The 27,169-nt window shown below is 36.5% G+C and overlaps 1 protein-coding gene across 1 annotated transcript in view; it reads left to right on the top strand.

The window, feature by feature from the left end:
* The window catches only part of PIK3C2A (phosphatidylinositol-4-phosphate 3-kinase, catalytic subunit type 2 alpha), a gene marked incomplete at its 5' end in the record, with an annotated part of 31,712 nt that extends 5,080 nt beyond the window's left edge, over positions 1 to 26,632 (top strand). Inside the window, 29 exons of the mRNA XM_010072764.1 lie at positions 436 to 556; positions 1,178 to 1,289; positions 1,884 to 1,963; positions 2,068 to 2,131; positions 4,597 to 4,740; positions 6,938 to 6,980; positions 7,068 to 7,281; positions 7,366 to 7,488; positions 9,590 to 9,757; positions 11,396 to 11,504; positions 12,202 to 12,344; positions 12,981 to 13,169; positions 13,643 to 13,736; positions 14,039 to 14,133; positions 14,428 to 14,608; positions 15,205 to 15,309; positions 16,388 to 16,480; positions 16,806 to 16,935; positions 18,423 to 18,559; positions 19,218 to 19,387; positions 20,238 to 20,394; positions 20,816 to 20,925; positions 21,523 to 21,730; positions 24,141 to 24,265; positions 24,668 to 24,785; positions 24,882 to 24,963; positions 25,405 to 25,514; positions 25,754 to 25,879; positions 26,450 to 26,632. Coding sequence (XP_010071066.1) covers positions 436 to 556; positions 1,178 to 1,289; positions 1,884 to 1,963; positions 2,068 to 2,131; positions 4,597 to 4,740; positions 6,938 to 6,980; positions 7,068 to 7,281; positions 7,366 to 7,488; positions 9,590 to 9,757; positions 11,396 to 11,504; positions 12,202 to 12,344; positions 12,981 to 13,169; positions 13,643 to 13,736; positions 14,039 to 14,133; positions 14,428 to 14,608; positions 15,205 to 15,309; positions 16,388 to 16,480; positions 16,806 to 16,935; positions 18,423 to 18,559; positions 19,218 to 19,387; positions 20,238 to 20,394; positions 20,816 to 20,925; positions 21,523 to 21,730; positions 24,141 to 24,265; positions 24,668 to 24,785; positions 24,882 to 24,963; positions 25,405 to 25,514; positions 25,754 to 25,879; positions 26,450 to 26,632 — 3,734 coding nt within the window. The remainder of the gene's footprint in view (positions 1 to 435; positions 557 to 1,177; positions 1,290 to 1,883; positions 1,964 to 2,067; positions 2,132 to 4,596; positions 4,741 to 6,937; positions 6,981 to 7,067; positions 7,282 to 7,365; positions 7,489 to 9,589; positions 9,758 to 11,395; positions 11,505 to 12,201; positions 12,345 to 12,980; positions 13,170 to 13,642; positions 13,737 to 14,038; positions 14,134 to 14,427; positions 14,609 to 15,204; positions 15,310 to 16,387; positions 16,481 to 16,805; positions 16,936 to 18,422; positions 18,560 to 19,217; positions 19,388 to 20,237; positions 20,395 to 20,815; positions 20,926 to 21,522; positions 21,731 to 24,140; positions 24,266 to 24,667; positions 24,786 to 24,881; positions 24,964 to 25,404; positions 25,515 to 25,753; positions 25,880 to 26,449) is intronic.
* Between the last annotated feature and the right edge of the window lie 537 nt (positions 26,633 to 27,169).

The following is a 27,169-nucleotide window of genomic DNA, read 5'->3' as shown; positions in this document are numbered from 1 at the left end:
AGGCAGAACAAGTAGAGAAGTTCCAACTCTTCAGATAATGATTTTTAAACTTTAAGCAGCTCTGGGTTCACTTACCTATTTGAAGTCCTTGCTAAATAAGGCAATTTCATAATTAAAAAAAAAAATTACTATCCTCAAAAACTGGAAAACAGATTGTACACTATTTTTGTCCTTTTGTTCAAGTGACTATACTGTATCCTAATTTTAAAAGGATTTATTGATTTCTTAAACTACAGACAGGTTTTATAAGATGTCTTTTTTGCGGAAAAAAAGTGAAGATCTCAAATGATGAAATTTAGGAGATTAAGGAAACATAAGTCTTCCTTACAAGTATAAAAATAGATTTCATTAAATAACTACAGTTTGAGTGAACAATGGTTAATATCACTTGCTATAGATTTATATTTAACTTTTAGATGTAATTTTTTTAAACAGTGAGTTCCCCTGTTGAGCTTATAATAATGCAGGCACTTTGCTGGGTGCATGATGACTTGAATGAAGTGGACATTAGCAGCTATATCCTGAAAGTCTGTGGCCAAGAAGAAGTTTTACAGAAGTAAGCACACTCTTTTTCGTTAATATTTAACTTCATGATTTTTCATGGCACGGTTGCTGGCAAGTATATCTTTAATGATTAAATATGTGAAAGCAGGATTCTTAAAAACATAGAGTCACGTTTCGCACAAAGATCAGGAGTTGCTCTGGGATACAGCAAAGTAGGTTCTCAGCAGCTTCCTAGAGAACTGTTCTAATCTGCCATCTGTTGTGTTGAACACAGTTTTTTTTCAGATTCAGATTTTTAGAGCATTTCTGTAGATGGATGTTGTAGTTTTCAGCTGCTCTTCAAATCCCAGCAACCAGGGAAAAAAAAATCTACTGATGATCTCTAGTGATCTGAAATTATCTGGGTTTTTTTTTTTCCCCCAAAACTAATGTTTCACAAATCCTCGTTAGTCTTCTGGGTTACAAATTTGGTTTCAATGTTAGCCACAGTAGTTAAGAGTTTTAACAAAAGTATAGTTATCTGTAGTAAAAGTCAGATCAAGAAGTACGCTGTGGAGGTTGATTCACTATGTCTTTATTTTGAGCCAACAGGTTGCCTTAAATATTCCATGTGAGTTTTTTTTAAAAACACTGCATATTTTTGGTGTAACTATAGCTTTCTTTTGTTTAACAGTAAACACTGCATAGGAAGTCATGAATATATTCAGAACTGTCGGAAGTGGGATACTGAAATCAAACTGCAGCTCTTGACCCATAGTGTAATATGCAGAGATCTGGCCCGAACAGTAAGTACCTCCTAAACTGCAGCAGCAATGTAAATCTTCAAGAGGCTGGGGGCTTGCATCAGAGTTGGTGGATTTGAGGTATAACCTTTTTGTGTGATTAATGAATTGGGATGTCTGCTGGGTGTTGGGAATTATATTCTCTTATACTAAGAGGAAATGAAATACATACTGAATTTTCACAAGGCAAATCATATGGGTAATCTTTCTTATTAGACCAAGTGCTATAGCTGGAAAAAATATGCAAGCATTGGACTAAACTTGAGGACTGAAAGAGAAGCAGCTAATTTCAGAGTTAAATAAAAGTTAACAACAGCTTCCAAGTTTAGTAGATATGTACCAGGCCATCAAAGAGGAAGGGAGGAATATCTGGTATCTGCATAGTTAGGCACTTAATTGCTCTTTCTTCCCTCTTCCCCCTGTCCCAATGTGTACACCTTTCATAGGCTACCGTTAATTAGTTCTTTTCCCCTTTGAAGAGATCGCCTTGTATCTTTCCCCTTCTACTTCACAGGTATTAGTAATGAAAATTCTAAAACAATATTACAAATTATAGGAAGGTGAGAACTGGACTTAATGTCTAATACTTTATTGCAGGAAGATGATGACAGAACACCCATACATCTAACCAAACACCTCTACAAAGTAGAAAAGCCTTTCAGAGAACCTATTATAAGGTAATGTTTTGTGGTTATCTTAGTAATTAATCCCACTGCTGAATTTCTGACCAAGGGTATGTTATACTATTGCATTTGTATTCAATAACTGCTATTTCTTGCAGGTCTTCCATTGAAGAGCTTCTTGATGTGTATCACAAGCAAGTTCACATAGCTCTTAAAAATGAGGTAAGGTCATTGTAAATTATTGCTGAACTTTACTAATGCAGTAGTTGGAAAAAAGACTTGCAGGTATTCTTGGGGAAACTGAGATCTGAACAAGCTGTCAAATGTAAATTTGGGCTTGTGGATTTTTAGATTGCCTTTCTTCCTAGCTTTTCTTGACAACTAATTGTTATCTGATCTTCACAACTAGAAATGTATCTTCCAAGTCCTGGGGTGCAAAATAACCTTTTCCTCAAAAAAATGCTGGAAGAGATTAGTTTAGGGGGATAAGGAAAAAGTCTGAATCCTGACTATGTCAGTTGTTGTCAGCTGTGAATAACATAAAAATCTACACAAAAGTGAGCAGTAACTGTTGTGTACAATAGGAGTTATAACTGAAGCATGCTCAGAACATACAAGTAAGTTTTACACGAAGTGTAATAACATCTTATTCTGCACTATTGGATTAATTTACAATACACTCTCAAAGCCATTTTGGTGTACGATAGGTAGCTTAAAACAGCTTCCATGTGAAGTAGTTTGGAGTGATTTCACAAATGCAAAAGCTAGCTGAAGATCACCTGCTTTACTCATTTCTGAAAGGAGAAGCTTAGTTTAACTCCTGATAGTAATGCAACTTGGAGACTTAAATTCTTAAACAGTAGGTAACTGTTTCTTAAGCAGTCTTGAAATGGATTACTTAGTTACAACACTTTTCCACTACATTTGTTTGCCTCTCCAGGAATGCAGGTCTGAAAAAGCTGATGTCCACTATTTACATAGTCCCTTAATGTTATTTGATTCCCTTGGTGGTGATTCACCACGTTCTCAAGGGTGGTTTTGAACACAATCCTTTTGTAGAATAGTGAGATATTACCGCTTCTTCATACGGTGGTGTTTTTGTTGCTGTGCTCTTGCAGCTGCTTCAGCTTGCTTGTTTAACTGTGATTTCACAGGCTGAGGTGAGGAATGCAAAACATCTCGGCTCAGACTTATGTTCTACTCTTTCTACAGTCTTCTTGAGGATGGGAGATGTAGCTTGTAGGTGATGATGATTAGGTCCATATATCAGCAGTTGTTGCATTTGAAAGTTTTTACTTCCTGTATTCCTGTGCATATTCAGTAGCTGAAGCTTGCTAATCAAAGTGAAACAGGGTAAAGTAATCCATAAATAACCTGTACATAGCCTTTGTTTTCACATCGTTGGACAGTTTTTTATGTATTGTCTTTTTATCAAAATTAATTTGAGAGCCTGTGAGGAAAACAGCAGGGGAGATTTTGCTTTTCATGTGTCAAAACAGCTGTTACCTTCAAAGTGTTAGCTGTGAAAGTATGGCTTAAATATTTACAATATCTTCTGGCTTCTATAGTTATTTTCTTACGAGGGTGAAGTTAATTGTTGCCAGGCAGTTCACAATCCTCTGGCTTCTATAGTTATTTTCTTACGAGGATGAAGTTAATTGTTGCCAGGTAGTTCACAATCTAACTTTTGCATTCAAATGGCTTCTTTGGTATCCATTTGTAGGAAGGTCATGAGAATATGTCAGGGGGTGGGTGAGGGTTGGGAATCGGTTTATATCTTACCAAGAAGATATTGCACTAATCCTTCTTATTTAGTTGTAAGTGCTCATAAGTGATTCTGAAAGAAACCTGTGCATTAAGCCTTTAAAAAGTATACAGTTAAAAAGACTTTGGTTATATTAAAAAAACAAAACCCAAGAAGCCTAGGATAATTTAGATTTAAGTGGCTTTTTTTGTATTTGAAGAGAAGAAGGAAAGGAATATTAGGAGCATCTTAACTTTGTCTTAAGCAGCTTATCAGCGTTTTCATTATTTGATAAGAAGCTGATCTATTCCTCTGAAAAAAGATTCCTGTTAAGCATGCAGCCCCCCTTCCTTTCTTTCTCCAAGATGGCAGTTTGCAATTCCTTCAACTGGAAGAACCATTTATATTAAATAATATTTAAGGCAAAAGTTGCAACAAACTTTTTTCAAAAGTATGTTAAAGTGAAGTTAAAAATATAAAGTTCTATTATGGAAGCTATACCATAGTGTGAGTGTAATTTGAACCTATATGTTTGTTTTAAGAGGGCTGAAATGGAAACACTTGCTTTAGCATTCCTTCCTCACACTAATTGAATGGCCTTTTTTCAACTACTCTTTTTTTAATACCATGAGGGAATTTGAGCTTAATATCTCATAGAAAATATGTCTGCTCACAGCTTATAGAAGATTGATTGGAAACCTCCTAATGTTTTCTGCGACACCATTATAGACTCCATACTACTCCATGTTTTTGGCATTGATAACTGAGCTAGTTCTCAATACTGAGGTTTTTGTTTAATCAAATTTCTACCACAGTTTAATGTTATTGAAATATGCATCACATAATGAAATTTTCTTGGCAATTCTTTAAAAAAAAATTAAAGCAATACTGGGTTTCACAATTGTGATCAGATCAATCTCTTCTCTCATACATTCCTTATTAGAACCAGCATAAAGCAGTAGATCACATAATTAAGACTGTCAGAAAAATCTGTTCTACATTGGATTGTGTAGAGACTCCTGCAATAACAGAATCAGTAAAGAAGCTGAGGAGGGCTGTTAATCTTCCAAGGACTAAAAATGCCGAGGTAAACTTTCACATTATAAATTGCATTCTGAGGTATGGTTTTTAACTCTGATAAAAAAACATTTCGCACTCTTTGATCCTTGCCAATACCAGCAACAGTTCAATCAGTGTTATGTTGTTTGGTATTTTTTTTATGTTACCTGATAGGTTCCATTTATATTAATATCGCTTTGCTGTTAATGCATTAATCATTTGCTCTTGGAATCCTTCCCTGTTTTAAATAGTGACTTTTTAAAACTTAGTTTTTAAATACTGTTTTCTGGTTCTGTAACTACAGACCTGTGTCACAGCAGATGCTACTAAATCTGACTGAGGGAACTGACAGCTAACTCATGCCCTCTAAAGTCGGTGCAGTTATGATTAAAGGAGGAATTCACATCCTGTATTTTCTGTGCAGTATTTATGTGAATGGCAATAGCATCTTAAAACTCTAACAGTTCATGCTCTTGCATTCCTGAGCATGTGGACAAAAGTAAAATCTCTCAAATGGCACAGATTTTGATGATAAAACTGCCTTACAATGAACAAAATTAGTCTCCAGTCATGTTGTCAAAAACAGTCATTAAATGGAGAAGTGTGCAGATAAAAAAGTTAAATAGTCTTGTAATGCTATTTCTGTTGTCCTGCTGCCTTACTAGAGTGGCAATTCATGTGACTTTCTATTAACTTTTGGCTTCATCAGTTCAGTGATATATTTGTAATACTGAGCAGAAGTCTTGCAAAATGCACAGACCAAATAAGTATAGTTGTTACAAGAACTAAAATTCTTGCAGGGAAATGCAGAAGACATTTGAAGAAAACTTGGTGAAGTACAGTGTATCAAATATTTCTTCAGTATTTGTTTTTTGATAGGAGAAAACTGTAGACCTAATTAGATTACAGTGTAAAAATAACTTTCAAAAATAATGCTATCCCACTAGAATTTGAATAAGGTACTTCTTTATCAGTAAAGCCCTACAATTCTCTGGTGATGCACATCGGCTTAAATGGCAATGTATATGATGGCATATAGAATTGATTTCAGAAATTAAATTGGTGTGAAGTCTGGAGCTGGTTGCATCTAAACCTTATGTAAGTTATTGGTTGATTTTTATTTATTTATTTTGAAGTAATTGTTTTGTGGTTGGGAGAAGTGGCCAAGAACTATAAGAAAACAGTAGATTGCTAAGCAGAGAATTACCTGTATAGTGCTGTTCCAACAGTTTGGCATGCTGTTATCCAAAGTACTTGGACTACTTGACAAGTAGGGTGGAGACGTCTGTTTTCCTGAAAGGGGAAAAGTGTGTGATTTTTTTATTTTATTTTTCCCCCTAAGTTTCTGCATGTTTTTTTATAAGAATGTGAAGGGGTTTTTTGTAGTTAAAACTTGAATGTTGACAAGATGCTCAATTAATACACTACAAGTGTAAGCAGAGTTTTCATTGTTCTGCAGCAGTTGTGGCAAACTTCTTAGACTTTCTCTTTGGTATTAGGAATATACTGGGGTTTGTTTTTAAATCACAGACAGTTTTCTTTAAAAGTCCGAGTTTTATCAGAAGTTGAATATGGCATGAAAGCCTTTCTTATGAGAAGGGAGTAAATTCCCATGATTTGTTTGTCACCTGTTGGTTACAACAGTGTGCTTGTTGAGACTAGACATTGCTGTAATACTGTATCATGTTTAGACTTCCATTTGAGCAGACCAAGAAGCAAACTCAGCAGATAGTACGAAGTGACAGTACTTTCATTTTTCTCAGTTAACGTTATTTTATTCAGTAAATTTATAGTAACTCTGCAAGATACCTTAACAAATGCCACGAACAAAACAGCTGTTCAGACTTAAATTATTGTGTAATAGAGCTAACAGCTTCTGCTTTCATCCATAACAGCCCCGACCAAGTGTTATCTCTACTCAGAAGTTATAGTATCCTGAGTAATATTCCAATCTATCGTGCCTTTTAGGAGTTCATAAAGCCTATCAAAATAGTTGTGACTTGACAAAACCTGAGCTTTTGAAGTTGATGAATAGGTGGTGCGTGATATGGCAATTGTGATACTGTCAATTAACTCTTGAAGAACTTCGAGTAAAAAGATGTGTTACATAAAGGCAAATATGGGCCCAACTCAGATGTTGCATAATTTCTGTACAAGATACTTCAGAGCAATGGAGAATTAATGGATTTATTGGTATTGAAATTTGCTCTAACTTTCCTGTGTAGGTATCCTTAAAAAATGGCGATGACACTAGCAAGAGCTCATCTGGTGAGTAAAGTTTTTCAATTTTATTTAAAAACTGCTTCCAGATAGCTGTTTTAGGAAGATATACATTAAGGATAAATTATAATTTAGGTTCACTGCAGCCTGAAAACCCTGTGAAAGTGAGTATAGAGCAGTTAACAAGAGCAGTTGAGGCTCTCCTGCAACTCCACATGAATTCATGTAGCAGCTCTGCAGCAACTTCTCCAAAAGATAGCAAGAGTACCAAGGAAGCACGGACTGCCACAGAACATCTCCAGTTCACAATATTTGCTGCTCATGGAATTTCTCCTGGTTGGGTATCAAAGTGAGTAACTTACTGATTGTAAAAGTCTTCCTTTTATAGATTTTTTTTTATTGTTGTTTAACATACTTTCTTTTCCTTGTCCAGTTATGAAAAGTACTACTTGATTTGTTCTCTGACCCATAATGGAAAAGATCTGTTTAAACCTATTCAGTCCAAGAAGGTTGGCACATACAAGAACTTCTTCTACTTGATTAAATGGGATGAACTGTAAGTGACTTTGGCACATTAAAACTCATTATTTTGTTTTAGCTAGTACCTACCTAGCTAGCTGCTGAACACAGTCATTTAAGCAACTCTTGCTTCTGATTCCATTTGAAGTCCTGAAAGAACAATGTGTGAGACTTATTGACCAAAATTAGAAATATTTTTCTAAACTGTATTTCACTACTCATTTTAAAAGTGAGAATGGAAATGCTGGACAAGTGCCCTGTGCTAATGTGTTTGTAGTATACAGTTATAAGGAGTTGGGAAGGTCATAGCATTCCATGTAATGGGAACAGCTTGTGCTGCTTAAAGGATGAATAAAGCTTGCTTATAAGCAGTGCTCAAATTATGTACATGGGGAGTAGAAGAACTTGCTTTTACTAACATTAATGCTGAATAGTTTTTTTGTTCCAAATACACTGTAACAACTTTGTATCTGAATTTAAAAATTGAATTTAGGATTATTTCTATGAAGAGAGCGGATACATAAGTGCTTAAGAGTATGTGTCTACAGCATATGAGAATGTGTGGTTTACCTGCTAAACTTCAGTTTCCCTATGTGGGCCAGGGGAAGATGGTAGAAAGGAAGAAGGAAGGGCATGCAGAGAAATATGGAGAGGATGGTGGGTGATATTTGATAACTGAGAGAGGAAAATATTTTTCATTATCTATGCACAGCTTGCTCTTTCCCACTTAATAGTTATCAGGCAGCCTGTTACCGCTGGAGCATCAGGTGAGCTCCGTGTTGCCCTGTAACAATTTCTAAACTTCAGTTTCCCTATGTGGGCCAGGGGAAGATGGTAGAAAGGAAGAAGGAAGGGCATGCAGAGAAGAAATATGGAGAGGATGGTGGGTGATATTTGATAACTGAGAGAGGAAAATATTTTTCATTATCTATGCACAGCTTGTTCTTTCCCACTTAATAGTTAATCAGGCAGCCTGTTATCGCTGGAGCGTCAGGTGAGCTCCATGTTGCCCTATAACAATTTTCCTGACTATTTTTAAAGGTCAGAGATAAACCCTGAGTAGTACCCTGAAAGTCCACGGTGACAAATTATTTCAGACCAGGAATGAGAGTTTTCGGTTCTAGAATACCTGCCTTCAGAGAGTACTCAAACTATCTTTTCTTTTCTGATGATGCAAGGGATTAATTATCAGATCTTTTGGTGGCATATATTACAGTGAAAGATATGTTAGATTCCTTATAAGCTGGTTGATATAGTTGTAGTGTTTCATAGTGTAAGTAGCTTAGTAATACACTGTGATAACTTTTAGAATGACACATTGATGTGTCACAGAAAAATCAAACTTCTCAAACTATCTTTTCTTTTCTGATGATGCAAGGGATTAATTATCAGATCTTTTGGTGGCATATATTACAGTGAAAGATATGTTAGATTCCTTATAAGCTGGTTGATATAGTTGTAGTGTTTCATAGTGTAAGTAGCTTAGTAATACACTGTGATAACTTTTAGAATGACACTTTGATGTGTCACAGAAAAATCAAACTTAAAGAACATTTTAAGCAAAAAAACAGTGTCAACAAAAATTTGAGTTTGAGTTGTGTAGTGAGGTGTATAATCCTCAGCTGCTTTCTTTTTGGGTTCTGGTTTATTTAAGCAAAAAAACAGTGTCAACAAAAATCTGAGTTTGAGTTGCGTAGTGAGGTGTATAATCAGCTGCTTTCTTTTTGGGTTCTGGTTTTGTGTCGTTTGAATTTAGATTTCAGTAGTTCTTAATAGATTTTTTCATTTGGATGGGAGACTATTGCCAGTTGATTTTTAAATCTGAGAGATTAGGAGGCAGCTAATGTAGAACTGTGTGTGTCCTACTACTGAGCAGACTGGGAAGACTGGTTACGCTGGACAGTGCAGTTCTGTGTAAGGAAGGTGATTTAATAGACAAAGATTTAAAAGGGTTGTTCCAAATCTGGCTACAGTGCAGATGTGTGAAATGTAATTGCATGGAAACTTAACAGTTGTTCTTCAGTGTTAATTAACTTCTTGAAAGCAAGAGGCATCAGTGTTTTCTATGGATAAGGCTGTAACTTACTAACAACTGTCTTTCATCTGACTGACTTATTTTTAATACTTTTATTTCACAGGATCATTTTCCCCATCCAGATTTCACAGCTGCCTTTGGAATCAGTCTTATGTCTGACTTTATTTGGAATCCTGAATCAAAATAGTGGGAGTTCTCCTGACTCCAATAAGCAGAGAAAGGGCCCAGAAATTTTGGGTCAGGTTTCTCTACCTCTTTTTGATTTTAGGCAGTAAGTATCCAAAATACGGGTAAGATTATTAATATGATTTACTCTAAAACTCAAGTTTGATACACTTCCTTAACTATAGAAGCTGCTTCTCTGCCACAGAATGTAGTAGACCATGATAAGTATAAGAATTGTAAACTATATTGGTAAAGAAATAATATCTTCCTTTAAACAGAGTATAAAACATGGTCCTGTGTTGTTGTATTTCCATCTAACTGGCTGAAAAAACTTACCTGCTGGAGGAAGTTGAATATTGTTTGGATGAAAATGGCTTTATTCACAGGAGACCTTCACAGTAATGTGGGTCAAAAGAATAATGTGGCCTTCCTTCAAGTACAGCTGCTGGATGCTGTTATACCCTTTTCACTAAGAATGAAAAACCTACTGTAACTTCCCTCAGTGAAGTGCTCCTGGATTTGTTCAAGTTGCCTTGTCCTTGAAGCTTTCATTACAAAGTCTATTCCCAAGTGCTTATCGCTTTGGTAGCTATTCAATGAAACATTAACCAATAGACTTGAACCACAGATGCCAGAATTAGGCATGATGTTGCAGAAATGATCACACCATTGCAAAATACCTTCAGGATTTATGCTTAATGTTTCCTATTTGTACATGCTTCTGACTTCTAGGTCTTACTGGAAGCTTAAATTATCTAATTGTCAACAAAGGCTGCAGAAAGACAGCCAAGTCTTTCCTGGACAGTTACTTCTATGTATTGCTTATGTCTGTTCCGTATGGTTTGCGTCCTCTGGTTCTAGATATGGCTGTACTTGTTCAGCTTCCTCTTTTTATGCTGATGATTCCAACAGCTTGGGGGTGCTTAAGAATTCAGGCTTTCCTGCATTGCGAAGATGGCTTGCAGCTTTTCAGTTTCCATGGAAATTTGGATTTTTTTCTCATAAATGATACTTATTTCAGCCTTCTGTTTAAATGTTGCATTTCAGTCTCCCATCTAAATATCTTATTTCCCAGTATTTGATTGAAAACAGCTTTTGTTTTGATTTGAATTGCAAATTCATCTTGTCTACATGCTGCATGATGTTCTCATAGTAGTTTGGGGAGAAAATGGTATTTTCTGTTTATGCAGAGCACTACAATAGAATGTGTTGCGCCGGGGTTTACTGAACGGCCTGTATATGGCAGCTATATATGCCTTATTTCTGAGAGGGTAAAAGGGGGTGTGTTCAGTGTATTCCTCAGTGGCAGAAGTATTCATTTTCTCCCTTAATAAATAAAGGAGCACTTGATTTAGCTGGCTCAGCACTGAACTTGTTCCGCTGCCTAAAAGTTGTATGCAGCATTTTAAAGGACTTAAAGCACATATAAGACATCCAGTGAAAGAAATAAAACAATTTGACACATAATTCCCTTTTTTAAGCTCTGAACTGTATTGGCTAGCACAGTTTGATTTCTTGTGTTCTTTTCTGAACACCAATGTTGATTTGATCATCATAAGATAAATTCTTATCTGTGCAGTAGAAACACATACTTGGTTTCAACTATCCTCCTATTCCACACTAATATTTCAGAATTGTTTCCTTGTAGTGACCATTGATCTTCTCCAAATAGTATTTTAACAACTAATGTTTTGTTGAAGTAAACAGACTGTGACACTAACACCTGCACGTGCTTTTTTCTCAGATTGTTAACTTGTGGGACAAAGCTCTTGCAACTCTGGACCTCCTCACATCCACATCCTGCATCAGGGATGGCCAGTAAGAAAGGAAATATGGAAAGAATAGTATTGCAGGTTATATATAATTCTGACTTGATCTGACTATGTTTTGTTTAATATTGTGACTTGTAATTCTTATAAGAGTGGTAATAGATCAATTAATGTTTTGGGGACATAAGTCATATTTGAAAGCTGGTATAGAATTGTGATTACTAATCATTAAGGGCAAAGAATGGGAAGTTGCTGTAAGTGTATACAGGTCAGTTACTGAAGCACTATTTTGAAGTAAGAGAAACTGGAGATTCCTGGGTAGTACATGCTATCAGTATTGAGAGAGAATGTCTTTGGAAAGCAATCTATAGAAGTGTGTGCTGAGACGGGAGTTGTCTAGACCCAAACAAAAGCACCTCTCATTCTAAATTCTAAATTTCTCAGAAGAGAAGGCACCTTATTAGGCATGGCTTAGCAGTCCCAAAACATCGTCGGAGTTGGTGGCTGGGTTGAAATTACTCCTGTGGATTTTAATAGTTCTCTGCTGTAAGCATTCTCACTTCCCTTCTGAGGAGTACTCCAAATACTGGATTGTGCAACAATACACCTGTCACACATTTAAGGATCATAGTTATGTAGAAGAATTGAGATGGAAAAAAAGAATCAGGAAACAGTATCTGAAAACTGTTCCCATGTAGGACTAAAGAGTTCAGATGCCTAAACATCTGAGGTTGCTGGAAGGGGGAGTTTTCATTTTTCTTCCTTTTTTCTTTTTTTTTAGATTGACTTCCCATCCCATGCTTTTGATATCGAATATAAAATTCCTCAAGCTGCAAAGACTACTGTGCATCATGCTATGGAAACATTAGAAAAACCATTGAGAGAACGTCTCCTTGCCATTCTCTCAAAGGATAACACTATTGGGTATGTTTATCTCTTTCTAGCTATGCTCTCTTTGTATGTGACAATTTGTGGCTAGGGTATGGAGTGTTTATTTATTCTTAAATTTCTTTAATATGGTTCTAGTATATTTTGAAGATCTGTAGAGACTTAAACAAGAGATTGAATTAAACTTGTAAAACAATGGTGCCGACTTAATGAATTTACTTGTGCTTTGCATGGCTGGTGTTGTAATATTCTCCTGTTAAAATATTGCTGCCCTTTTCACTGCCTGTTGTATATGCTTTTTCCTGCTTGGCAGTTCTTCAGTTCCAGGGAGCAGTAGCAGTCTCAGCAGTGGCTGTTCCTATGCCATGAAAGCTTTCCTGGCAGGCTTTTCCACTAATCTGCACCAAACTAACATTAACATTTTGTTTTATTTCAGATTATGCTAAAACTTATTTTTGTCCTGCCCAAATTATAACTTTGAACAACTGTTTCCGTAATGTTTGAGTCTTTATTTTGCTTCTTGCTTTGACTTTTGGGGAGGAAATAGCCATTTTACCTGCATTTCATTCTGTGTGTTACATTACCTGTATGTATACAATGACCAGTAGCATTGGGATTATTCAAGTGATGGTCTGTAATGTGCAGTATAAACTGAAAAGCTTTTGTCTGCAGGCTATCAAAAGAAGATAAAGAATTTTTGTGGGACAAGAGACATTATTGTCATAGTCATCCTAGTAGCCTACCAAAAATACTGGCTAGTGCCCCTCACTGGGACTGGGCAAGTCTTCCAGAAATATATGCATTACTTCAGCAGTGGCCTCCTTTATCACCCTTAGCTGCACTGGAACTACTTGATTCAAAGTAAGAAAAACAATGTAAATAAGTTCTCTGTGTGTATGGTTTGCATTAAATGACTTTTCTTCGGTAGAAGATTCTGAATGGCGTTCTTGTGGAAAATATTGCTGAATTAGCGAAAAAGCTATGTTTTCTTACAGTCTTAAAGAATACATGATAACTTTATTCATGTAGGCTTAACGGAGTTGTGTAGTAAAAGAATAGCAAATGTGGTTAGGATCCTGAAATCCAGTTTGCAACAGGAGAGCAAGCTACACGACCAAGCTATCACAGCTGAAGTTTTGGGAGATGAGTGTGCTTGTCCTAAACATGCATATGTGTTTGTATCTTAGGTAATGAACAACCTCAAACTGGTATGTCCTCTGTTGAGCTGTTAAAGATTTAATATGGGTTCTTTTGTATCTAGCTGACTTCAAGAAGGAAAAAAAAATCCTACTTGAACAGAATAAACTTAATGTGGATTTGTGGTGACTTTCCAGGTTTGCTGATCAAGAAGTACGAAATACAGCTGTGAATTGGATAGAGACGTTAAGTGATGATGAATTAACAGATTTTCTTCCTCAATTTGTGCAGGTAAGACTTTCTGCCTACACTGAAGTTTGATTTTTTTTGTTCTTGAAAACCCAAAGGAATTGCTGATTACTAGTAGCAGTAGTGCAACTGCATGCCTCTATACTTAATAACTTTAATGCACAGTAGGAAAACAATTTGAGTAAATAATTGCTCTGTGACTGTCCTATGGATTTGTGGTGGTTCTGTGTGTGCATTAGTCATAAAATCTCAGTCTTCTAGACTCAGTCATCTAGAATGATTTCTAATCTCAGTCATCTAGAATTAAATTCAGACACAATTTATTTAATTTTCTTTGTATTTAGGCATTGAAGTATGAAACCTACCTTGACAGTGCTCTTGTTAAATTTCTTTTGGCTCGGGCACTGGGAAGCATTCGAATAGCACACTACCTATATTGGTAAGATGTTCTTTTGTCCATTGTTCACGTAATGTGTTTACTGTAAGATTAATATTTCCAGAAAAAAATTCTTTCTTAATATTATACATCATAACAATGAATGTTATGAATGGAGAGTATACAAAATGTAGGTCCTATTTTTTCCATAGGCACAAACTTATTACCTTTTAGATCCTGTGTATCAGTAACTTTGGATATATGTAGTACTGATTCATTAAAATATTTTCATGTCTTAGTATTGCATTGTTTGCAGTATTTTCCTTAGGAAAATTTAACTTAAATCCTTTATTTCAGGCTTCTTAAGGATACACTGTATGATATGAAGTTTGGTGTAAGGTATGAGCAAATTCTTGGAGCTTTTCTTTCAGTCTGTGGAAAAAGGCTGAGGGAAGAGCTGGAGAAGCAGACCAGACTAGTGCAGCTTTTTGGAATGGTGGCAGAAAAAGTAAAGCAAACAAGTGGATCTGCTCGGCAGGTGTGTATAAATTTTTGATATTCATTAGGAAGATTAGATTGAGTAGACCCTCAGAACAATCCACTCAATTGCCTTTTTAGTCTAAGTTCAACAAAAGGCTGTATAAGTAGTTTTATGAATCTATTTATCTGCATTTTAACAAGTTAATGAGTTAACGAAGTTGATGTTTTTGTCAAATTTGTTGTCATTGGAAACATAAGATTGTGTGAGGTGATAGGGTAAAAGTAGGATGGTATCTGTGTACAATAAATGGGAACTGGATTTAAACCTATTACTGCTGAAGAATGATCCCATTATGCGAAAGAGTGGGATGTCTGTTTATGTGCTAATAATATGAATTTACAGTTTGACAGAGTGGGATGCTATGATCTGGTTCAGTCAAAAAAAAAAAAGCAAAACCCACAAACTTGTATCATATGAGTGTTGTACTGCTAGGCTTATGTATTTTTAATAGCTAAAACAGCAGTTAGAATTTCTAACATTCCTTTGACACTGAGGAGTTACAACATTGGCTTCAGGGTAGCTTTGTCCAGAAGTTTTCTGTAGATGCTCCAGTTAGGAAAATGTTGCTGAATTTTTTTTTTTTTAATCTGCAGGCTGCCTTGCAAAATGGTATGGAGCGTGTGCAGTTATTTTTCTTGAAGAACAAATGCCGTTTGCCTCTCAATCCCAGTCTTGTGGCAAAAGAGCTAAATATTAAGGTACTGCACATTCAGAATTTCAAAACTTTTTTGTAAAAATTACATACAGGCAAAGCTTTTACAAATAGAAAAAATCAGTTGAGGTGTTTGAAAGGTCTTTATGCTGTGAGGGAAGGTTTTAATTAAAAATTCTGATTGAGCAAGGCAGTGAAATTAGCTGAGCAAAGATAAAATTTATACAAATACTTGTGTAAAAGCAATGAATGTACTTGTATTAAAACAAAACCACCACAAAACAAACTCCCCCCGCCCCAAACCCAAACATATCTGTAGTAACTTACGATTTCTTCAGACCCTGTCTGTTTTGAGCCCAGCAATCCTGGCTATAGTAAAGCAGGAGGCTGTTCAAAGTGCATGAAAAAGTCCTGTCTGCAGTAGTAATCAAAAGAGAAAATGGAGCGAGGCTATAAAGTTCAAACAATGAGTAGATTCAGTGAAATATGTGAAACTACCTGTTACTGGTAGTGTCCAAGAGATGCACTGAAGCCAGGGAGGCAGACAGTAGCCTTATTTTAGTGTGAACATCCAGCAAGTAATAATGTAGGAGAAGTAAGTAAATTATTTTTCCAGAACTCTGCAAGATTTGACAATATCTGCTCAACCACAACCTTGATTTATATCATCATGCATGACTGAGAACCTGGAGGTCTGTGAACACTGGATTTAATCCTGTGTGGAGAGTCCATTCCTCTTGATTTCCTTTTCTTCTGTACCTACTAAATCATGATAATGTACTTTAAAGCAGATAAATTAGAAGATACTGTGCAACGTGCAAATACCTTTTTTTTTTTTAAATACAGGTTTCAAAAAAAGGTACTGATAAAATATTTATCCATGGTTTATTCTCTCTTCCCTTCAAAAAGTATAAAACGTTGCTGTGCAGCACTATTGGCTTTTGTACAAGAATTCAACAAATAAGAGCCAAAGCACTCTTTATTCAAAGGAAGCACGTATTTGCCACAATTGCCATGTTAAAAGTCTGAATAGGCACATTGTGTGTCAGACCTGCCTGTTGTCAGAATGTCTTGTTTTCTGGGCTAGCAGGAATAGTCTGTTTTAACACTAAATGTCCTTGTAGGCGTGTTCTTTCTTCAGCTCCAACGCAGTACCACTGAAAGTTGCACTGATAAATGCAGACCCTCTGGGAGAAGAAATTAATGTGATGTTTAAGGTAGGCCTTACATATGTATTGGAGAAAAAAAGTTGAATGATAATAACTATTTCATTGGTATCAGTTAACTTTCGTGTAGACCAGTAAGCTTAGTCGTTTTGTGAGTTTGCTTCTGTGTAGAAACCGAATGTCTGCACAGGTTGTAAAATGTGGAAGTAAGCCTACTGCATGGAAAGCTTAAATGTAGCCTATTGCTCTTGTGATGTGCGGAGCTATGAAGAAGTAGTGTAATGTATCACTTGCTAGAAATGTAAAGCAATTAATGTGTGAAGCTTAGTTTTCCTGAAAGCATTTTATGTCTCTAGTTAACTTTTTTCCATTTAAGGTCGGAGAAGATCTGAGACAAGATATGTTGGCTTTACAAATGATAAAGATTATGGATAAGATTTGGCTGCAGGAGGGACTGGATCTACGGATGGTTATCTTCAAGTGTCTCTCAACTGGAAAGGACCGAGGTGCAAAACCATATCTTTTCTCCCCTACTTCAATTTTGTTACAATTTCACACTGTTAGTGACAAATTTCTGTGCGGAGGCAAGCCCAAGAAACAGTGGAAGGCCAGACGCCTTCCAGGCAAGGAATTCAGTACCCAAGAGTATTGCAAGTTAAATTGTTCTCAATTTCCTGATGGCTGTGTTGTATTTACATGTGGTTCTTCTCTTGAGTCTTGAGATTCTTGTGTGTTCTGTTGTCAATGAGCAGTAGTGCAAGCGAGTAAATACAATGATAGAAACTAAGGTTTCTCTTGATGCCCTTAGTGCAACACAAGAAAATGATGATGCCATAGCAATCCTGATTCTGAAAGTTTCGTTATGGAAGTATTTAAGTCCAAACTGAAATTCTGAAGTATTTGGAATCTCCTGCAGTTGAGTCAGGAGTATCATTCATGTACTGAAATGTGCAAAAAGAATAAAAATTTAGAACACCCACACCCACCCACACTGTCCCCCAGAATTAGTGTCATATGCTGGTAAAAGTTCCTTGAGAATATGAGGCTGTCTTTTAGGTTTGAAACTAGGTCACAGAACTCTCTCACCTGGAACATGCTTTTTGATGGTTTTCACTAATTCTCTAGAGCTAGCCAAGAGGAACTGCAAGATCTTTAAGAGGATAAACAATAACTTCAATATTTCTTCAATCAGATGGTAGAACAGCATGATGGAAACTCTTAAATACATGGAAACATTTGCAAAACTAAGCAAAAAGCTTCTATTTATGTAAGACTTGCTTTTTAGAGAAGCAGATGGCTTTTCTTCCTACTTTGAACGATGACTTGATTGCACAGCATGTTACTTTTTTTTGTTGTTGCTAATGTTAGCGTTCCTAAAGTACTTGAGGGATTAAAGTGAAAAAGAAAAACAGATTTAAATTACAGATTTGCCTTTAGTAGCTCTTGCCAAGATAGAAGTAAAATTCTGTTAATCAAATACATGTTTTCCTGTTATGATTTAGCTATACAAATGTTTTTAGTAAATGGGATCTCCAAAATAAGGCCACATGTAAAGCCCACTGCTTTGTTTCTGCAGCAACGGTCTGCTCTGTTTCAACACTTGACAGCAGTTAAAGTTACTGGATTACTTTAGTGTCAGTATATGAGCATCAACATATTTTGCAGTTATGGCTTATGTACCAATACTAGTTTATGTAGTGGAAAGTAATTATTCAGGGTATAATTTATATGTGCATTCTAGCAACTGTGACTAATTGTAGTAAAGTAAGCCTGACTTGGATTGCTACATGGATTTCATGGTATTCTTTGTCATGTGGCCTGCAGAAACACTTAGTAGATTAATAAATAGCACTATTTTTACACCTAACTGGATTTTGAAGGAAGCTGGTCTAAGACTATAAAATCCATAGCTGTCAAAGTTTCTACTGAATAATGAAAATGCAGTATAACTTCAGGAGATGGTTAAATACAATTTGTTATATTTTACATAAAGGCATGGTAGAGCTTGTTCCTGCTTCAGATACGCTTAGGAAAATTCAAGTGGAATATGGAGTGACGGGTTCTTTTAAAGACAAGCCTCTGGCAGAGTGGTTGCGGAAGTATAATCCTACAGAGGAGGAATATGAAAAGGTAACTTTTTTCAGGGTTGTTCTTATTTGAAGATCTTTTTAAAAGGAATAAATACCATTTTATGAAAGAATGAAATTCCACATCTTCCACTGAAATTTTTATATCTTTAGGAAACTTAATTTTTTTTTCCTGTACTTGAAATCCAGCGAATTAAAATCCCTTATATAACTAAAAAGGACCCAGATGGATTCTCAAGATTCACATCAGGAGTTTTTATTGGATATAGAAAAAAATGCACTTCAAATTCAACATGGGGGGAATGATGGCTCTTTTAATTGGGTTTTAGGAGCAGTGACCTCTTCTCATACAAGTACATGGGATTCAAAAAATACAATGTTTTCTTTTGACTGTTACACAACACATTGGAAAAAAGTCTTGTACTCTTTTCTTTACCTAATGTATTTATTTCTTTTTGTGGTGTGTCTTCAACTCCTCTTTTATTTGAAAAACAGAACAACCATTTTTGCTGGAAAGTGTAATATCTAAAGACTTTTGCAAAGCTATCTGTTTGAAGACCACTGTTTTGGAAAAAGGCAAATTTTTAGGGCCTGTCTTGTCTCGCTTGGGTTTCACCTTTGTCAAGATTGGCTGTTGAATGTGTGAATGCTGTTTTCCCAGTGATATTTGATCTCAGTTAACTTTTTTCTCTCCTTCCCAGGCTTCAGAAAACTTCATTTACTCCTGTGCAGGATGCTGCGTAGCTACTTATGTATTGGGAATTTGTGACCGCCACAATGATAACATAATGCTTCGAAACACAGGGCATATGTTTCACATTGACTTTGGAAAATTTTTGGGTCATGCCCAAATGTTTGGTAGCTTTAAAAGGTATTTTCTGTAGCTAAGCAATATAGAGATCTGTAGATAAGTAATGTAGAGAATGAAGTTATTTTTAGTATATTTTTATAAGCATTATAATTCTAAACATTAACCTTTAAATTCCTGTTATCTGCTGTTCTCATTATGAAGCCAATATCTTCTAATTTAGCCACAGAGGTTCCAGAACACATTCAAACTTACCTGCCTAGAATTAATTTTGAAAAGGCTCCAGCTTCCTGTTCCCATATTCTGATGTCTGGAACTGTTTTAACTCAAAGCACGTAGGCATAGCTTTCAAATAAAATGACTGTTCTAGCTACTGGTAGATTGAAATAAAGAATTTGGTCTCCTAAACATCATTTAACTTCAACTCTTCCAAATTGCATTAATTCCTTAAGAAATTTGTGCTATACATGGTTGGGAATTTCTTTACGGTAGTTACGAAAGCCAAGTATTTTGGTACAGGAAAAGATGAATGTAACTTTTTATTGATATTTGGGAGCCTTACGTCTAACACAAATCTTGGTGTCATACTTTTCCAGGAATATTGGTTACACCTTTTTAGTTGGTAGTTATGCCTTTTTAGCTATATGAATGCAATTCTGTATTTCATGCTTGTTAGGTAAACTTGATCAGTGAATGAGAAATTGAGTGGCAGAACCTTTGTCATCTGAATATCTGAGGGTGAAACAAATGAGAACAGACTCTGGGTCACAAGAACAGTAGTGAATGTCAATGTTATAGAAAAGTGGCTTATTTAATAGCATTACCTTGCGGTGGTGATGGAGAGGAGGAAGAAGCACATGACAAAGTGAATAGACTTTATAATTAACTTAGGAATTTTGTGCTTTTTGAACAGGGATCGAGCTCCTTTTGTGCTAACTTCGGATATGGCTTATGTCATTAACGGTGGTGAAAAACCCACTATTCGCTTTCAGCTGTTTGTGGATCTCTGTTGTCAAGCTTACAATTTGATAAGAAAACATGCAAGCCTCTTCCTTAACCTACTTTCATTGGTAATCAGTTTATTAAGATCAATTGAAACTTGATAGATCTATGATGTTGGGTTGTATTAAATGCTATGCTTTTTATGCTGCAGAAGCTCTTAATGCATGCTTTTAAAAGGCAGAAATATCAGATGTGCTTTTTAGCAAGGTTGTATTTGGAATTTTTTAAAGCTTTTTTACTACCTACCTCTTTGCTGAAAATTTAAAATGATGATATCATAAATTACACTGCAAAGTGTTTTTAACTGTTTTTAGTTCAGCAGAAATGGTGAAAAGTTGCTGATTGTAAGTGATTGTTGGCTATTGCTGTTAGCATTTAGCAATTTAGTGCATCTTCAAATTAATTTTAGTGTCTAAGAGTTTTAATCATTCCAATGTAAAATCATATTGGTTTTATTTCATTAAAACTGTAAATTTAAATTTCTTGCAGATGCTTTCTTCTGGCTTACCAGAACTAAGTGGGGTTCAGGACTTGAAGTATGTCCAGGATGCTCTCCAGTCCCAAACAACAGATGCAGAAGCTACCATTTTCTTTACAAGGTACTGGATAAGTGAAAACTAAAATATCTCCCAGCATCATCTTAATGGGTGCTTTCTGCTAGGAAAAAATGTACTAAGGATGTGCACAAACATGTCTGTAGAAGTTGAATAGTTACACTGTACAATCATAAAATATCAGTTAGCTGGTGAACTACATAAATAAGATCAGTTTCTTATAAGACTAATGCTTGTGCTGAAATACTTTGCTGCCTTTCAGAGTAACTTTGTGCGAAAAATTTGTTTGAAATACTGAGAGTAGATAAGGCTGTCTGACTCTTTGAGGCTTGCATTTTGAATACATCCTAAATTGCTTAGTTAGCAGTGTATGTGATGGGAACCTTGTAATGCATGTACAAAAGTTCTCTCTTTCAAGAAGTGGTTTTGCATTCTAGGGAGGGAGGGATGATGCCCCAGTGTAGCAAGTGGGGCTTTGTATATAGTGTCACTGATCTGATGCTGTTTGTATAGCCCACTGATGACAGTTTAAAACCTGTTCTCTGTCAGTAAGAAATTTGTTTTTATTTTTCTTAAGCTTCAGTCTGATTCATTCACAGAACCACTTTTGTGTTTTTTGACATTATTTTTTTTCTTTTCTAGGTTGATTGAATCCAGTCTGGGAAGTGTTGCCACAAAGTTTAATTTCTTCATTCACAATTTGGCTCAGCTGCGTTTCTCAGGTCTACCTTCTAATGATGAACCCATCCTCTCATTTTCCGCTAAAACATATTCTCTAAAACAAGATGGCCGAATCAAACAAGCATCTGTGTTTACATACCAGAAAAGATATAACCCAGATAAACACTATGTAAGTGTGTGGAATCTGTTTCCACTCAGTGAAGATACTGTCCATTTTCTTCCAACAAGATATATTCTCCTTCTTGCCATAAGTTCAGTACTTAATCACAGAGAATTAGGCTAGGGGAAAATTTGCCTTGTTTAGCCTTAACTAGCCAGCTTTGAGGTAGAAAACTAGGTTCCCTTTATTGACAGAGATTTACTAATACAGCTATAAATACTTACTGTTCAGTTGGCACTAATGTTGGATTTAGGATGAGCTGAAGAGTTTTCTGAAGTCTGGCTACATTGACTATAATGGGAGCTTAGAAACCAGCACCAATGTTGACACCCAAAACTAAGCCCCACTGTGGATGACTTGAAAGTAAAAACAAACTCCATAACTGAAATCTAGATGGGAATGGGCCCGCTTGCTCGCTTCCTGGAGAAGACCAGAGTTGTACTCTCTCTGGCTGGGATGGAGTTATCTTTCTTCATAGCAGCCCACACGGTGCTGTAAAACTGTACTGATAAGACACCATTGGTTTGGCTGTTGCTGAACGGTGCCTGTGCACTGTCAAGGCTTTCTCTTTTTCTTACGCTTTGCCCCTTCCACCCACTGCAGTGAGCAGGCTGTGGGTGGGCAAGGAGTTGGGAAGGGACACAGCAGGGACAGCTGACCCAGACTGGACAGAGATCCTCCATAGCATGTAATGTCATGCTCAGTAAAAAAAAAAAACAACAAAACAGAGGGTAGAGGAAGAAGGCAGAGGGTGGGAAGATGTTGTCTTCCAAGGTGGCTGTTGCTTGGGGACTGGCTGGGCATGAGTCTGCTTGTGGAAGGTGGTGAGAGATTGTGTCACCTCCCCTTCCAAGGGCTCTCTTTATCTCAACCCACGCGTCTTCTTGCTTTTGCTCTTATTCTCTCCCCTGTCCCATGGTGAGGGGGTGGGAGTGAGCAAGCAGCTGTGTGGGTGCTTAGCTGCTGGCCGGGGTAAACCAACCACAGCAGTGCTGGAGTACAGACTGGTATTTTTAGCATCCAATAGTATTCCTCAAAATGAAGACACTTCTTGAAAAGTGTCTAGAAGGAAGCAGAAAGGACAGAAGTAGTATTGGTGGAGAAGATTTTTTAAAAAATGTGGATTTGAGTCATATTTATGTGCTTATGTCGCTGCCTTCTGTAAAATGGCTCCTTCCTTAGTAGAAGCCATTGAGTCAAACACTTTGTTTTGATTCTGACCTTCCATTAAAGTTGTATTTGCTCCTCCTAAGTAAAAGTGTCATTTCCTGTATTAATGCACCTACTCTCCTAGTCAGTCTTACTAGAGGCAGCATTACAATTTGTCCTTGGGATTTTGGTAGACCTGGGTTACACTTTAAGACTTGTGTTGATATTTGTATTCCAATGCAGATATGCAACCATCCTCAATTTCTTTTTTCTTTTTTTACTTCTCTAATGTTGTTTTTTGTTTGGCCTAGAATAGTCAGCTCAAGTTACATTGTCCTCAAGTTGTTTAAAAAGTTACCTATATTTGTATATGGAAATGTACGTCTCTTTCCAAGTTGTATTTGCTGTAAATGTCTTCATCTGGTAAGACACCAGCTTGCAAAGGTGAATGACATTAGAAGTGAAGAAGAGCTTTATACTGAACCACTATATTGAAAATGTATCTTGAGCACTCCTGGTCTAAGCCAAAACAGCCTTTTATCTTCCAGGAAACTGTTAAGATGATGTAGTCTCCTTCTGACTAGATTTTTAAACATCTTGCCAGTTGCACATTTTTTAAATATACATTTAACTCATCTGCCCATAAAATTAGTCCACTGAATTGAATTTGTTGTGCAGTTTCTCAACTTTCATTTCCTTCTCATCATAATATGAATAGCTGCGTCCTGGGACTGTACCTCCTGTATTTTTAAAAATTCCTTTTGTATAATGTAGTACACTTGTATCTGCCCACTAAATTATCACTGTGAAAGTGGAATCCTTTAGCATCTTGAGATAATTAGATTGAAAAAAAATTAGGCACTAGTTTCCTCCATAGTCCACACTTGAAAAGTTTTGTGGTAGTTCTGGCCCCACAGATACATATCTAGGTGTAATCCTGCACTGATGTGTTAATTGTGTACACCTGCATATGGTATGAACTTACAATGAGGCTTAAAAGGGAGAATGCAGACAGCTTAGCCATAACTACCTTCATTCCCGTGTCAGAGGTGGATCTACCTTATGGGAGGATCATGTGGTGTTACTTTGCATTTCAGCAGGGCTGTTTATAATTCTAACTACTGTAAAATGCAAATGCTGCTACTGGGATATGTATACAAGAGAAGGATTACCATAGCAGAAAGAGTCGATTACTAAGAAAATTATATTGTTAAGTCCGTTCTATAATATTGTTACTACTTTCATCTTTTTGTGTGTGTGTTTTGGGCAGATCTACGTAGTGAGAGTTTTGAGAGAAGGGCACATTGAGCCAACATTTGTCTTCCGAACATTTGATGAGTTCCAGGAGCTCCACAACAAACTTGGCATTCTCTTTCCTCTTTGGAAGTTACCAGGGTATGTTCCTAACTCACTCATCACTATTATAACGGAAGCAGCAAAACTGCTCCCAGCAGGATGGAGGAAGAAATAGCTTCAAATGGAGACAGAGCTGCCCAGGGGCAAACTAGACCTCAAAGTTGGCAATGAAGGGAGAAAACTGTTTTCTCTAAGTTTTAAGGAGAAGAGCCAGAGGAGCAACTCAGTGTCTTTAGTGTTTGTCACATAACTTCTGATAATTACCTATACATGTTTCCTTGCCTTTCTATAATGTTGTTACCTATTAGGGTGCTGTGTTTCCACTCATGAGTAATATTAAAAAAAAATGGATGTCAGCACTTCAGGATGGAAACGACAATGAAATCTAACAGTATTTCAGAGAAAGAAACTGAAAACTCTTATCTTGTTCTTCCCACGTAGCTTTCCTAACAAGATGGTTTTAGGAAGAACACATATAAAAGATGTAGCAGCTAAAAGAAAAGTGGAACTCAACAGCTACATCCAGAGTCTGATGAACAGCTCTTCAGAGGTGGCAGAAGTGAGTTCAAATAACTTAAGCAAATCCAATGCAAGTTTTCAGATTTTGGTGCTCGTTAACACTTAAACTAATATGTAACATTTCTTCCAAATTTAGTGTGATCTTGTTTATACTTTTTTCCATCCATTACTTCGTGATGAGAAAGTGGAAGGAATAGATGGAATAGCCAGACCTACAGGTAGGTAATGGTTTTTGGGGGGTGTTTATAAATAAGTGACTACAGCATGACACCTTTACAATGCAATTATTTTTTGTAATGTTTTTTAGTTAACTGTAGTTTTCCTTCATTGACAGCTTTGCATCACTGTCGTTACAAATGTGTCTGCATACAGTTTCAATGAAATAAAAGCATACCAAAAATTGACGTGATATATGTGATCACTTGGGCTTACTTATGGCTTGACTAATTTATTCAAGTTTTTACTCTACACCTCCAACTTGGTTCTTACAAGAGAATGCAAAAATCTTTCAAACCTAACCTCTTATTAGGGAACTAAAAATAAAATCAGAAACTGAAGCTGGTCTAAGGCTTGTATTTTTCCCCCGTATATAATTAATCACTGTAGTACAGATGAAAATGTACAAATATTACAGAGGAAATAATTGTATATTTTTTCAGATGCAAGTCCATCAAGTCCTACCTCAGGCAAAGTGGGAGGAGAAGTGAAGCTATCCATATCATATCGAAATAGCACTCTGTTTATCATGGTGATGCACATTAAAGACCTGGTAAGTAGAGATACTGAGCTCACTGCCAAAAACTGTTTCCGTTTTGTCAATTACCTCCTTGACTTAGGTTGATGCAGGAATGGTGGATCACTCTTTCTTCCTCCAAATTTTCCAAATGCCATCTTAACTGCTGCTTTTGGTTAGGTTTCTTGCAAAGTCTAGATACTTGAAAATAAATATTCAAACAGTGTGCACTAGTAGTACACTAACTAAGTTTTCTGACTTGTTTTGGATTGTAGGTTACCGAAGATGGTGCAGATCCAAATCCCTATGTAAAAACATACTTGCTTCCAGATACGCATAAAACATCCAAACGCAAAACCAAAATCTCCCGGAAGACAAGAAATCCAACTTTCAATGAAATGGCAAGTTAAAATTTATCTAGTAACTCCCTCTGGTTTGCTGTTGGCTCTTATTCTAAGCAGTAATTAAAATATTGTCTAAAAAATCTGTGAAGATACAGAAATGGAAAAGGAACTTGTTTCAAAAACTTTGCGCCCTCTATAAAAAAAAAAACAAGCCACCCAAACTCACCAAAAACCCCAAAGCAACTGAGTAGGTAAATGTGCTATTACAAGTAAGCAGAAATTTCTCAGACTGACTCTGCAAAATGGTGGGGAGGAAGGAGAGGAATCTTAAAACTAAAGATCCCCCTGCCCCAAATTCACTGATTCATAATGTGGAGAAGAATGAATGCAGAAGTCTTTGCATGTAATAGTACTTCCATCTAAAAACATGGGTCCTTCTAAACACTTAACACTGAGAGCACAAAATAAAATATGGATGTACTTCAACCCATCCTCTGAGAAACAGACATACTGCATGGTCATAATGTGCAGTTGAGACATCTCTCCATGGCTAGGCAGTCAGAAGAAAGGGCAATCTGTGTAACTTTATTTGGATAACCAAAAAATTCTTGACTTCTTACCTTCTAGCTCGTGTACCCTGGATATAGCATGGAGACTCTGAAACAGAGAGAACTTCAGTTAAGTGTGCTCAGTGCAGAATCGCTACGTGAGAACTTTTTCTTGGGTGGAATTACGCTCTCACTGAAGGACTTCAATTTGAGCAAGGAGACTGTTAACTGGTATCGACTAACTGCTGTACCCTATCTGTGAACTCATTTCTACACCTGAGTAAGACCAGAATAATTGTATTCACTTGTGCTTCTTCCTACTTGAAGATAACTTGCACATCTTAAAATAAGAGACTGCATTTCAATGGATATGTTGGACCAATGTTCATGTAGTCTAATCTGGAGGATTTCTAGAACACCTGGTTTCTGCTTAAGTGATGTTATTAAAGCGTCGTCGTAAGTGTTTAAGAGTTGTGGATGAAGGAAGGGGTTTTTAAAACATCCATCAAAGTGGGGTGAACAGTTTGATTATGCTGGTTGGTTAAACCGTAACATAATCATTAGGCCTGTGGATAAAGTGCATTTTTGCTTTTAGTTCTTGCTACCTGTGTTGTCATCCATGGCATGATGCTGGAGAACATCACAGCACTGACATGTTTTCAGGATTACACTCCCACTAGTACCTAGACATCACAGAAGCAGTGACAGGTAAAATTTTGGTGGCTTCACACACACCTGTAAAAATGAAAGTTCAAGGGCTGGAAAAATTCCTTAGCGTTGCATTTAATCCCAGATTCAT

This window comes from Pterocles gutturalis, unplaced genomic scaffold (assembly GCF_000699245.1).
Source record: "Pterocles gutturalis isolate BGI_N339 unplaced genomic scaffold, ASM69924v1 scaffold30247, whole genome shotgun sequence".
NCBI lineage: Eukaryota > Metazoa > Chordata > Aves > Pterocliformes > Pteroclidae > Pterocles > Pterocles gutturalis.
Note: the sequence above shows the minus strand (reverse complement) of the source record. Positions and strands in the feature narration are given on the sequence as shown.